Source organism: Nematostella vectensis, chromosome 13 (assembly GCF_932526225.1).
Source record: "Nematostella vectensis chromosome 13, jaNemVect1.1, whole genome shotgun sequence".
In the NCBI taxonomy this organism is placed as follows: domain Eukaryota; kingdom Metazoa; phylum Cnidaria; class Anthozoa; order Actiniaria; family Edwardsiidae; genus Nematostella; species Nematostella vectensis.
The window spans coordinates 12276345-12288924 of record NC_064046.1 but is presented as its reverse complement, the minus strand read 5'-3'; the positions used below and the strand labels follow the sequence as shown (position 1 = coordinate 12288924).

General features: G+C 41.9%; 1 protein-coding gene across 1 annotated transcript; it reads left to right on the top strand.

Annotated features, from left to right (window-relative positions):
* Positions 1-987: 987 nt before the first annotated feature.
* Positions 988-12334, top strand: LOC5519463 (mucin-5AC). Its single transcript, XM_032364377.2, has 9 exons — positions 988-1283; positions 3366-3656; positions 4533-4980; positions 6611-7209; positions 7387-7481; positions 7572-7672; positions 9033-9348; positions 9959-10219; positions 10767-12334. Exons 1-9 carry the CDS (start codon positions 1233-1235, stop codon positions 11230-11232), a joined length of 2628 nt encoding a protein of 875 aa, XP_032220268.2. The 5' UTR covers positions 988-1232; the 3' UTR covers positions 11233-12334.
* The last annotated feature ends 246 nt before the right edge of the window (positions 12335-12580 follow it).

The following is a 12580-nucleotide window of genomic DNA, read 5'->3' as shown; positions in this document are numbered from 1 at the left end:
TTTGTTAGACTAAATTCTGATAATATGGCTGAGATGTGCCTTGTTTGCGTACCCCCGGTATTGTACCATGGGCTCCGAGCTTCGCGGCGACAACGATTTCAGCGAAGCGCTTTCCTTGTTTGATTAGAAAACCCGGTCAATTTACGTTGCGTATTCTGAGCTACTACCTCGTGTCGCGCGAAAAGTGCCCGACGCGCTAGCCGAAACCTGCCCGACTGACTTTGCTTAGCATAAAAGACGAGATATACACGTGCCTGAGCTTGCGTGACTAAGAAGATGACAAAAAGCGGCCATTATACAGACCTAGGGACAGCGCGTTTTGCGTAATGACGAAAATCACTACACTGCTATAGCGATACACTCGCTCCCAAGAGACGCTAAAGTGAAAAAGACCCCGATATTTAATTTCACTCGTCATTTCATAGTTATTGCCTCCCCATTAATGCGCGGTGTGTTGTACAGTTCGTTAGATAGCGGTGCTGGGGCCGACATCTCCAACCTAGCCGTAAAGCTTTAGCTGCCATACGGCGTTTTAGCATATGTCTTGAAGTATGTTTTTTTTTTTGTATTTTCGTCTGATCTGGAGAAGGTTCGATCCTCGGGCATATGTCTATTTTTTCCATCATCAGCACTTTTTGTGATCCTGTGCACACCCGTAGCTATGGGGATTGACCCTCCTACAATCACAGCTAGATACCACGACACACGTCAGCCCGGTACCCAGGATTTTCCTTGGGGGGGGGGGGGGGGGTGCGGAATCCGAAAAGGTGGACCTTGGGGGGGGGGGGGGGGGGGGGAGGGGTAAGTTCTTGATAAAAATCTTGCCACCCCCGAAAGAACAAAGAGGGATTTTTTTATGCCCTCATCGGTATCTTCACAGGGCGTTTATTGTCGGATTTGGCTACACACCATCATTCATTTACCACGACAAATTGTTTTAGATGAAATTGTACCCTCCCGTGATCCTCTATGGGCGCTATAGTCATCATTCATTTACCAAGTCAAGTTGGTTTAGATGACAAGCTATGCCAGCCATGTTCTTTCTCAAGTGAGTTAGCAAATAAGCTGTACATTTGGCGAACACGCAAAGCAACAGCGTGCACAAGGACCACTACATATCAAGACAGCCATCCGTGTCCCACATGGGAAAAATTAACCTTACAGCCAGGGTGGTACGAGGAAATCCTATAGCAGCCCGGAAAAAACTGATGTGAGAACAATAACAGGAAACAATGGCCCGGATCCAAATTCTTTTAGACTGCATTGTGTTTGCAATAATAACGGTAGGTATTATTATTGGTAATTTAGGAATAAAGTTATAGACTAGATTCAAATCTACTATTGTGGTTATGTTACTATTGAGCTGTTTCAGACTTATTCTGATTTTCATTGTATTTCTATTGTTGACATTCATACCACGAGCTATTCAAGAATTCACTCCAAACGCAAACTTAAGGGTGATAAGGGGTAGAGAATTCTACTACAAATTGTTTAAAGATTTTTGGATCATATAAAACTTTTGTGTGAGGTGTAAGGAATATCTAATTTTGTGTTTTTTGAGCGAACTCAACTCTTGAACCTTGAAATCCAGTACGCTTTAGATTACATAATAAAATCCCTAAAAAATCTCTACTTTCCGTGTCAAGTGGTATCCGTGATGTTTTCCTTTTAATAAAGCCACACATTTCAATACATCTTAACTGAAAATGTACGATGTTTGTTGTGAAAAGTGGTCGGGTTTGTGTTCGTTTGTAGTGCGTGTTTTTAGCGCGTGCTTCATGTCGGCCCTTGAGGAAATCAATTCTAGTGGCTTAATGAAAGACAGGCAAGTAAGATAGTTTTAAGTCATTGCTAAAGATGGAAGACTATACCTAAAGTTTAAAGAACCACAACTACAGATGTCCGTTTGCCATCTACCTGACATTACCTAATTCCCAGCCTATACGCGCTCATGTCTGGAATAGTCTGGAATAGTCTGCCTGGTTTTCGTAGGTATTCAGTAAAGGGTTTGCATTGCAAAACTATCTACATTTTTCTTTGTACATCAAAGCTTTGCAAAACAAAACCATATTTGAGAAAAGCTAAAAAAAAGCGAGTCTTTTTTTGGCATGGAAATAAAAAGTGTGGTTCCTTTCCGGGTTTGCAACGAAAAAAAAATATGATGGGGCTTTTCAGCTGACTTGCAACGAGGGTTCTTATTACAATTATGGCCCCGAAAAATCCGGGATTATTCGAATGATTCTCCAAAGCTTTTTTTGCCGAAGATCAACGAAATTTTGATTGACAACAAAAACAAGGTCTTTCTTATACGTAAGATAAATTTGCTTTTCTTTCCCCTCACGGCTGTATTTTTAGTCTGCGCACAACACACTGATTTTTTAGAAAAGTTTAGGAAAACCTTTCGGCTATTGTTATCAGTCGCAGAGATAAAACCAATTTGTCATCCTTTGAATCAGAAATGAGACGCATGAATGATGTTGTTAACATAACCCATGTGCCCCCTTCGTCTGCGACTGGTTAAATAAAACCCCAAAGTAAAAAAGGCCAAGTGTGTGGGGTTAGTTATGAGTGTTTTAGATTTAATCGGTCATGTTTTACATTAATTACGAAAGCGATGCGGTTACGAAATCAATTAAAATTGTCAGCGATTATTCGGAAGACCTAAAAACTTGATTATCTTTTTAAACTCGGAATTCACTAAGTGATAGAATGTGTGTTCATAAGCCAACATGCCGATAATGAGGTTTTGATGAAGGTTTCATGCTTGCCTGTTTAGTCGCTCAGTGATGCGTCCATGACCTGGGATTAGCGATAATTTGTTTTGATATGTAATCGTATACACACTTCCTACAGGGAGGAAAGAGGTGGGAGGGACATTATCTTGCACACTTGAATAGGACGGGCGCGCGGTTATCTGCAAGGGACCGCCCGCGCGACTTATACCTGATGGAAGAGCAAGATGCATGGCACTAAAATTACAGTTGCATCTATTGTCCAGAAAAAAAAAAGATATTGTGGGACTGGATAACTAACTTTCTTTTAACTGCGCGCAATACGCAAGCACGCACTATAAAAATATGTACTTTGTTTAACTGGTTAAAGGCTGGTTTTCAAATGATTGCACAAGTTCGCAGCTAATTTGACCGTACGGTCACAACCGATCGCAAAGAGGTCTTCATATTATCGCACACGATATCGCAGGGTGACCGCATCCATACAGTCGTTTGACAAGAGGTTGTCGTCAACCGGCTTTGCGACTACGCGACAAGCCCGCATGTCAGGATGGGTAAAAACCACTGAAGCACCTACGACTGTATGCTCGTAAACGATCGCCTGAGCACCCTTACATTTCTTTTCTTTTGTAGCATCCCGTCGATTCTTCTGGTAAATTAAGCATCACTCTAATCGACTACAAGAATCCAGGCAGCCTTCTGTATAACGGCGAGTGCTGCGATACGCTAAACTTTTGCACATGGAACCAGTGCGATAATCTTTTCAAGTTCTGTCTGACTGCTGTCAACTCGGACCTGGAGTGCTCACTGGGCAGCGGTACCACTAAAACCCTCGGAGACGACGACTTCCGGTTTTCTGGTAGCGGCGCGGATCTTGGTGGTGGGCTGAGGAATCCGCTGGTCTATGGGTTTCAAGGATGGAAGGTGAGGGGGGTGGGGTGGGGTTGGAAGGTAAGGGGGGGGAGGAATAGAAGGGCGTCGCGATATTGTCTATAACTTACTTATGTAGTGGACAACTTACTTATGTAGACTGTTTTTATAAGAACCTTTTTTTATAAGTACGTCCAGCCTGAGATTTCACCAAATTTTAAGAACATGCTAACTAACATGCCGAGGCTCAGATAACAGAATTTTTTTTATTTTTTAGTCCTGATGCGTTCTAAAATGCAGCATCAAATTGTGCTCATAGTAACAACCTTATTATTGCTATTGATCATTAGTGTTATTCTCTTCCTAATTATTCATTGGGTATTACATTCTTATATACACTAAACTTAACAATATCGTTAAGAACATATTCAGCCTTAAAATGTCCCAAAATTAAGAACGGCCCAGCCTCGACTAAAAATTAAACGTTCTTACAAAAAAGAGTGGAGTCCCAAAATATCATTTGTTCCCCCCCCTCCCCATGTACTGTAGTTGGCTTTAGAATTTGCCACTTGTAGTAGGGGTTACGGGGGTATTACCCTGGAGGTTCAACTGTATATATAAACGGAAAATTGAAACTCAACCACAGTCTTTTATGGAATGTTACAGAAAATTCTAGGAAATTTTAGCTTATACAGTGGAGGCTCGATATGACAAGGGACTGGAAAATTTCATAGCTGTATCGAGAATATTGTTTCATCGAGAATTTTTTAATATATTATGTCGAGAATTTCGTTTTCTAGGTTCACTGTATTACAATTCTTAGAACTAGTATCCTTGTTCTCCGAACCTCAAATATACCAGGTTAATTAATGAGTTTCCCAATTCTCTATCACTATGAATTTCCCACATAATTTTTTTATTTCGTCACAGGGTGCAACTCTTGTAGTCGAAGTTTGGGACGAGGATGGGAGCAACATCGCAGGCAAGCTTCCGGATTTCGTCGACAAGTACACCCTAGCAATCAATAGTCATCCCGACCGCGACCAAACCGCGTCCACGTTCGCAACCCATAGACTATGCGGTAAGCGGTCATGTATGAACGTCCACGTGCTACTCTACTGCGACCAGAATTACCTTATCCCACAATGCACCGAGTACTGCGTGTCACGTGACTCCGACCTCGAAGGGCATTACGTGTGTGATTACGTCCAGGGGCGCAAAGTGTGTCGGGAAGGGTGGTATGATGCTGTATCGAACTGTACGAAGAAGAAAAAGGAGTGCACCCCCCGGAATGACACGGGGGGGCACTTTGGGTGTGATCCGGAGAGTGGGGAGAAGCTTTGTCTTGAAGGATGGACTGGATCCAACTGTACTCAAGGTGGGCTCAGACACTGAAGAAAAAAAAAATAATGTTGGATATTGATAGATGAACCGTTTGGTTCATCTTTCTTCTTTAAGCGTGGATACTTTTTTCGCAGTTTCTGCTTACCTGATTTTCACGCGTACATAAATAGGTCTTCTTTTATCATTTTGTCAAGGTTGTTATGCATTCGCAAGGTTTTTGTTATTTTTCTCAATGCAAAAGAAATAAAGTTCAAGCCAGGCTCTTAAAGTGATGCTCTCCAAATGAGCTCTCGGAATTCTAAAATCTTAAGCGTAATTTAGTATGTAAGCACGGTCACATGTCCCGCTGCGCAGTTTCTTAGGCTAAGTTCAAACGATTAAACGATGAGCCGTGTTCAATGCAAATGCTTTCAAACGATTAAACGATGAGCCGTGTTCAATGCAAATGCTTTCAAACGATTAAACGATGAGCCGTGTTCAATGCAAATGCTTTCAAACGATTAAACGATGAGCCGTGTTCAATGCAAATGCTTTCAAACGATTAAACGATGAGCCGTGTTCAATGCAAATGCTTTCAAACGATTAAACGAAGAGCCGTGTTCAATGCAAATGCTTTCAAACGATTAAACGAAGAGCCGTGTTCAATGCAAATGCTTTCAAACGATTAAACGATGAGCCGTGTTCAATGCAAATGCTTTCAAACGATTAAACGATGAGCCGTATTCAATGCAAATGCTTTCAAACGATTAAACGATGAGCCGTATTCAATGCAAATGCTTTCAAACGATTAAACGATGAGCCGTATTCAATGCAAATGCTTTCAAACGATTAAACGATGAGCCGTATTCAATGCAAATGCTTTCAAACGATTAAACGATGAGCCGTGTTCAATGCAAATGCTTTCAAACGATTAAACGATGAGCCGTGTTCAATGCAAATGCTTTCAAACGATTAAACGATGAGCCGTATTCAATGCAAATGCTTTCAAACGATTAAACGATGAGCCGTGTTCAATGCAAATGCTTTCAAACGATTAAACGATGAGCCGTGTTCAATGCAAATGCTTTCAAACGATTAAACGATGAGCCGTGTTCAATGCAAATGCTTTCAAACGATTAAACGATGAGCCGTGTTCAATGCAAATGCTTTCAAACGATTAAACGATGAGCCGTGTTCAATGCAAATGCTTTCAAACGATTAAACGATGAGCCGTGTTCAATGCAAATGCTATCAAACGATTAAACGATGAGCCGTGTTCAATGCAAATGCTTTCAAACGATTAAACGATGAGCCGTGTTCAATGCAAATGCTTTCAAACGATTAAACGATGAGCCGTGTTCAATGCAAATGCTTTCAAACGATTAAACGAAGAACCGTAATCAATGCAAATGCATGCAAATGAATTCGATTGTTTCATCTTTATTTGCATGTATTTGCATTGAATACGGCTCAAGAATAATACGACGTTTGAACTGAGCCTTAACGTCTCCAAAAGCGCTTATCAAAAGACTTATACACAATGAAGAAAGGAGAGCACAATGAAGAGGCAAAATTGTAAAACCACAGTATTATTTTAGATAATAAATAAAATTTTTCAAATTCGCTGCGTTTTATAATTCTCAAGAGATTTCTGAAGAATTACCTAATTTCATGTTTCTTTCCAGTTTTACTTCCATCCTCAATGATACCTATCAAAGCAACGCCCGCAAGCACTACATCCGTTCATCAGTTACCAACATCTACGCATGCGTATGCTGCGACCTCAGACGCTATGTTACTACAAACACCATCGTCCTCGACGTCGCATCTATCTCCATCAGCACCGACCACTGCTACGTCATTAAGTTCGTCATTCAGTTTAACTAATATTGACTCTACTATATACAGAACCATCAAAACACATGAAAAAGAGTTGTTCACAAGTGTTATAAGGACTTCAGTGGCACTACCCTGGATTCATTCGACGCATTCGCCACAGTCGTCTATTGTGAAGGCAACGGAATACTTACCAACGTCAGTCATCGATTTGAAGTCAAGCCCATTCCTCCCTTCGACATCGACTTTCGACCAAGCAAAGACATCGTTGGTAGATGTCACAACAAGCTCATGTGTCGAAAGGACAAGTGTTTCGTCTAGTTCTTTATACACGGAATCGGTGTCGACAGTCCTGGTGTCGAAATTGGCGACACCGACACCACGTCTTGTTACCCCGACAACGAAATGGACCGACAGTGTAGTGATAGAACTGACGCCCGCAAGTAACGTAAGTGCGATTATCTCCTGAGGGGAGGGGGGGGGGGGGCTCCTAGCCCTTCTCGAAATGCATTGCAGGAATGCATTTTGTTGTAATCAGTAGAAAATCCCCAAGATATATTTTTAGTCCCAATGCATCATTGGTTGGGTTAGAAATCATTTAAAAATAGTATCTTTTACGCTTTAGTGGACAAACGCAACCGAGGAAAGTCTGAAGAAAGTGATTACTGATCACCTGATCAAATATTGTCGACTAAGCCCGCAAGACTGCGGAACTAACAGGTATGCGTTGTACGCGTGTTTATTGATTTCTCATAACAAGCTAAAAAGAATGTTTTCAACATATTTTGACGCCTTTTAATTCATTTTCAGCTCCACCCTTATCAACACTACTGATATACAAGTAATTTCACGCATCTCATCCGAAGGTGTCACCATTTCCATGACTGGAAAGATCCCTGTTGTGGGTGGAGGTTAGAAAGCAACTAACATATCTGCTGCACAACACTCTATTGTTTCAACATCATCATCAATATCACCATCATCAACTTCATCATCACCATCACCATCATCATCATCATCATCATCATCATCATCATCATCATCATCATCATCATCATCATCATCATCATCATCATCATCATCATCATTATCACCATCATCATCATCATTATCACCATCATCAACTTCACCATCACCATCACCATCACCATCATCATCATTATCACCATCATCAACTTCACCATCACCATCACCATCATCATCATTATCAACATCATCAACTTCACCATCACCATCACCATCACCATCACCATCATCATCATTATCACCATCATCAACTTCACCATCACCATCACCATCACCATCATCATCATCATCATTATCACCATCATCAACTTCCCCATCACCATCACCATCACCATCATCATCATTATCACCATCATCAACTTCACCATCACCATCACCATCACCATCATCATCAGACCACCCTCATCACCATTACCACCAAAGTTATCATCATCATCAACATCATTCCAATCTCGAAAAATATCCCTGTATGTTGCCCATGTATAGGTAACGGAATTAACACAATGGTCCTTTAGCTATATTACGCTTCATTGTTTTATTGTCATTATCATCATCATCGCCAGTGCTGAAAAACGCAAGACTAGTTCCAGTACCGCGCAGTTAAACCATCAGCCTATTTGTTTTGAAATGGCGACTAAGAAAACTAGCGCAAAGCCAAGGCTGTGATTTTCTTTATGACTCCCTCATTATAAAACAAATCTGTCATCTTTTGTACAGTATGGTATAGATGCTGCGTAGTTAATCAAACCAGCGACTGAAGTCAGTCGTACCTTTACTCGTACGATTCAACGCATCGATTGTAAAACCTTTAAAAGGTTTATTACCTGAAGAAGGCAGGTATTGGCCTGCCGAAATATCGTTAAAAAACATCTCTGCGTTGTTGTCGACTTTTTCTTATAAAGGTTTTATTTCAAAACCAATTGTCGACGCAAACCATAAGGTCCGACGCACACCAGCAGATAGAGGCCGTCCGGTGGTTTTTCCTACGTTTTTGTAACTTCGATTGTGTTTGTTTTCGCCAGAACATGCGCATACGTTATTCAGCACTGACATCATCATCATTATCCTCCTCCTGTTGTCCTGGTCCATCTTATATAATTATGTTCAAAGTTCCATATCGAGTCCTTTTTTATCAAAGAATCATCAGATTTAATACTTTTTTCATGATTTATCAATGACTGTGCACCAAGAAAATCATTCATTGTGTTCAAAACAGTGGGAATAAGTGAACCTTCTTTCCCTCAGGTGTGGTTTCCATTCCTTCAGTCGTGATTAAAACTGTCGTCGAAAACAACAAAGATCTCATACAAAAAGAACTAGGAATAACAATCAAATCCGATTCAAGTTCAACAATAAGCGAAAGCGTAACACAACACGTGACCACTCGACTGCCAATCAGCACTGTCGCCTCCGCCCATGTAACCTCAATTCCACCAATCAGTGAAGAGCCTACTCATCACGTGCCGGCATTGAATAGCCCGGTTCCAGTCTTCCTCATCGTGCTGGCTGGGATGGTCGTTCTTCTTGTTGTGGCTGGTATCGCGTGCTACCTTATAAAACGGTAACTAGAATAACCACAGCAACCTGCATGGCCTGATTGTCTATTTTTAGTCAGGGCCTTTATCAAATTGTCCGTATTATCAAACTATTAATTTGCCGGTTAATATACCAATATATCAGCAGTTCGAGACTTGAAAATTAACCATACCAAGTTTTCTCAGTTTGAGATCATTCTTTGCAATCTCGATCACGTCCCCGTTGCTGGTAACATAGATTTCGTTTTCCCTATCTAAATGGCAAATCCAAGTTCCATTATGGAGGCAATCGCTAGGGGTATGTCTAGAGAAAAACACAGGAATCAATTAAGTTCATATCGGTATCCTTAGCTCTGGTAATAGGTCGCTAGATCCATCTAAAAACGTTTTTATGCAAATGCACACATAAAATTAACCGGAGTCGAACTCATATCGTAGCATGAGCAGGGTGGGGTCCGGACCCCCGGACATCCCCTCTGGACACGTGTCTGCTGACTGTATAATAGTTCTGTCTCCCTTTCGCTCACCGAGTTTACTGAGCTCTTTAAGAACACTAGTACCCAAGGCTCATACTTCTATGGCCCTTGTGTTAAAATGTGCACAACTACTGAAGCTCCTACCTTTGCTTGATTTCAGAAAGAAAAAGTTTCAGCGAATTCATATCTCGCCTCGTTCACCCAAACACAAGCGACTGCGTGACAGCCGAATCCCAGGCACTTCTGTAACTGTAACGCAACTCGGGCCTGATATTGACGATGGCAACTTTGCCGTGAATCCACTCTTCTCGTCATACACAATAGCATCGGACAACACAGGGAAGGACAATGACAGCAACAATAACGAGGATACCAGAAAAACAAGTGAAATCATCGTAAAGAAAAATACAAAGAATTTTAGGTAATCTCATAACTACTTGAGCCAATGGGTTTGGTAGTTACTGATTTCTAAGGATAGAATGCACAGGGGCTGAAATTCCGGGGATGGATACTTAACGATAAGTAATTAATTTCTATGGGACTTTATTTCTCTTTATTTCAGGGCAGAAACTCGGGGGTTGGGGTGGGGTGGGGTGAGTCTTTTGAGAAAATTTCTTCTGTGGTGGGAAATGTGGGGTGGATATTCCCTTAAAACAACCTATATATGCTTTAAGGTGTAGCAACCGCTCCGTTGCGTATCGCTGTGCGACTTTGCTCAACCGGTCTACCTCGTACCCAAGACCGTATAAGTGATGAGCGCGCAAGGCATAATGGGAAAGCTTAAATTTGTGTGACTCCATCCTTCCCATGATGCCAATAAGCGTGAGCCATGTTTCATTGAGACGCCAAGGAACGTGGTAGTGGCCAGACCGCTTGAACAGACGACTATAGGGCCTGAGGCTTTGGACAAACATAATGTTGAACGCAAAGGTGTTTTAATATTTAATGTTATTATGATTTTCTTTCAGTAAACGTGGAACAAGCAATGTCACTGGTAAAAATAAGATTAAACGCATCAAAGTTACATCACGTGACTCTACGCAACCTCGCCTTGGGAACAAGCCGTCAATCCCAGACCCAACTATAGCAATGGTTCCCCTAGAAACCAAGACAAGAAAACCGTCACGTGATCCTACGCAACCTCGCCTTGGCAACAAGCCGCCAGTCCCAGACCCAGCTATACCAATGGTTCCCCTAGCAACCAAGACAAGAAAACCGTCCCGTGATCCTACGCAACGTCATCATGGCTTCAAAGATGCAAAGGAGCCAGCTCGCACCAAGCCCCAAGCCAAGCCAGCGAACGCAAAAGGACTGGGTTCCAGCGAATATCGAAATGGGAATAGGAAAGTGCCCCCAAAGGCAACCCAAAACAGAAAGCTTGGTAACAAAGACAGTTACACTGTTTTGATATCCGACGTTGATGTTTCGTGCTAGCGCCCAGTCCATGCTCCTTATGCAGCTGTCAATAGATACTTGAACATACGTAGAGACATACACCACCACCACCTGCCCCATAATTCCATGCGCTACCATAGCATGTACGTACTATGTAACACCATGCATATTCCACGCGTTACCATAGCATGTACGTACTATGTAACACCATGCATATTCCACGCGTTACCATAGCATGTACGTACTATGTAACACCATGCATATTCCACGCGTTACCATAGCATGTACGTACTATGTAACACCATGCATATTCCATGCGTTACCATAGCATGTACGTACTATGTAACACCATGCATATTCCACGCGTTACCATAGCATGTACGTACTATGTAACACCATGCATATTCCACGCGTTACTATAGCATGTACGTACTATGTAACACCATGCATATTCCACGCGTTACCATAGCATGTACGTACTATGGAACACCATGCATATTCCACGCGTTACCATAGCATGTACGTACTATGTAATACCATGCATATTCCACGCGTTACCATAGCATGTACGTACTATGTAACACCATGCATATTCCACGCGTTACCATAGCATGTACGTACTATGTCACACCATGCATATTCCATGCGTTACCATAGCATGTACGTACTATGTAACACCATTCATATTCCACGCGTTACCATAGCATGTACGTACTATGTAACACCATGCATATTCGACGCGTTACCATAGCATTTACGTACTATGTAGAACCATGCATATTCCACGCGTTACCATAGCATGTACGTACTATGTAGAACCATGCATATTCCATGCGTTACCATAGCATTTACGTACTATGTAGAACCATGCATATTCCACGCGTTACCATAGCATGTACGTACTATGTGGAACCATGCATATTCCATGCGTTACCATAGCATTTACGTACTATGTAGAACCATGCATATTCCATGCGTTACCATAGCATTTACGTACTATGTAGAACCATGCATATTCCACGCGTTACCATAGCATGTACGTACTATGTAACACCATGCATATCCCACGCGTTACCATAGCATTTACGTACTATGTAGCACCATGCATATCAATTGTATGAAGGCCCCGGGGGGGGGGGGGGGGGGGGGTTCTTCCCATGTCGACCTGATAGGGATGCTCGTCGTATTTTTTAGGGGTCGCAATCGGGCCTCAGGTATTTTTAGGGGGTATCTGAGAAAAAAAAAAAAGCTTTCCTCTTAAAAATGGTATTTTTAAGGCTCCTGAGGTATTGTTTAGGGTAGCAATTTTTGGTCGTGCAGGTATGTTTGGGGCTATATTTTGAATTTTCCGACGCGCAACCCTATCACTTTTACCCTGAAGAACCCC

Bases quoted from the DNA above. Each gene is read 5' to 3' on its own strand.
- LOC5519463 (XM_032364377.2), top strand. From the start codon at position 1,233: ATGGCCCGGATCCAAATTCTTTTAGACTGCATTGTGTTTGCAATAATA. The intron at 7,210-7,386 runs GTAAGTGCGATT...TTTACGCTTTAG, and splicing joins AACTGACGCCCGCAAGTAAC to TGGACAAACGCAACCGAGGA. The intron at 7,482-7,571 runs GTATGCGTTGTA...ATTCATTTTCAG, and splicing joins CAAGACTGCGGAACTAACAG to CTCCACCCTTATCAACACTA.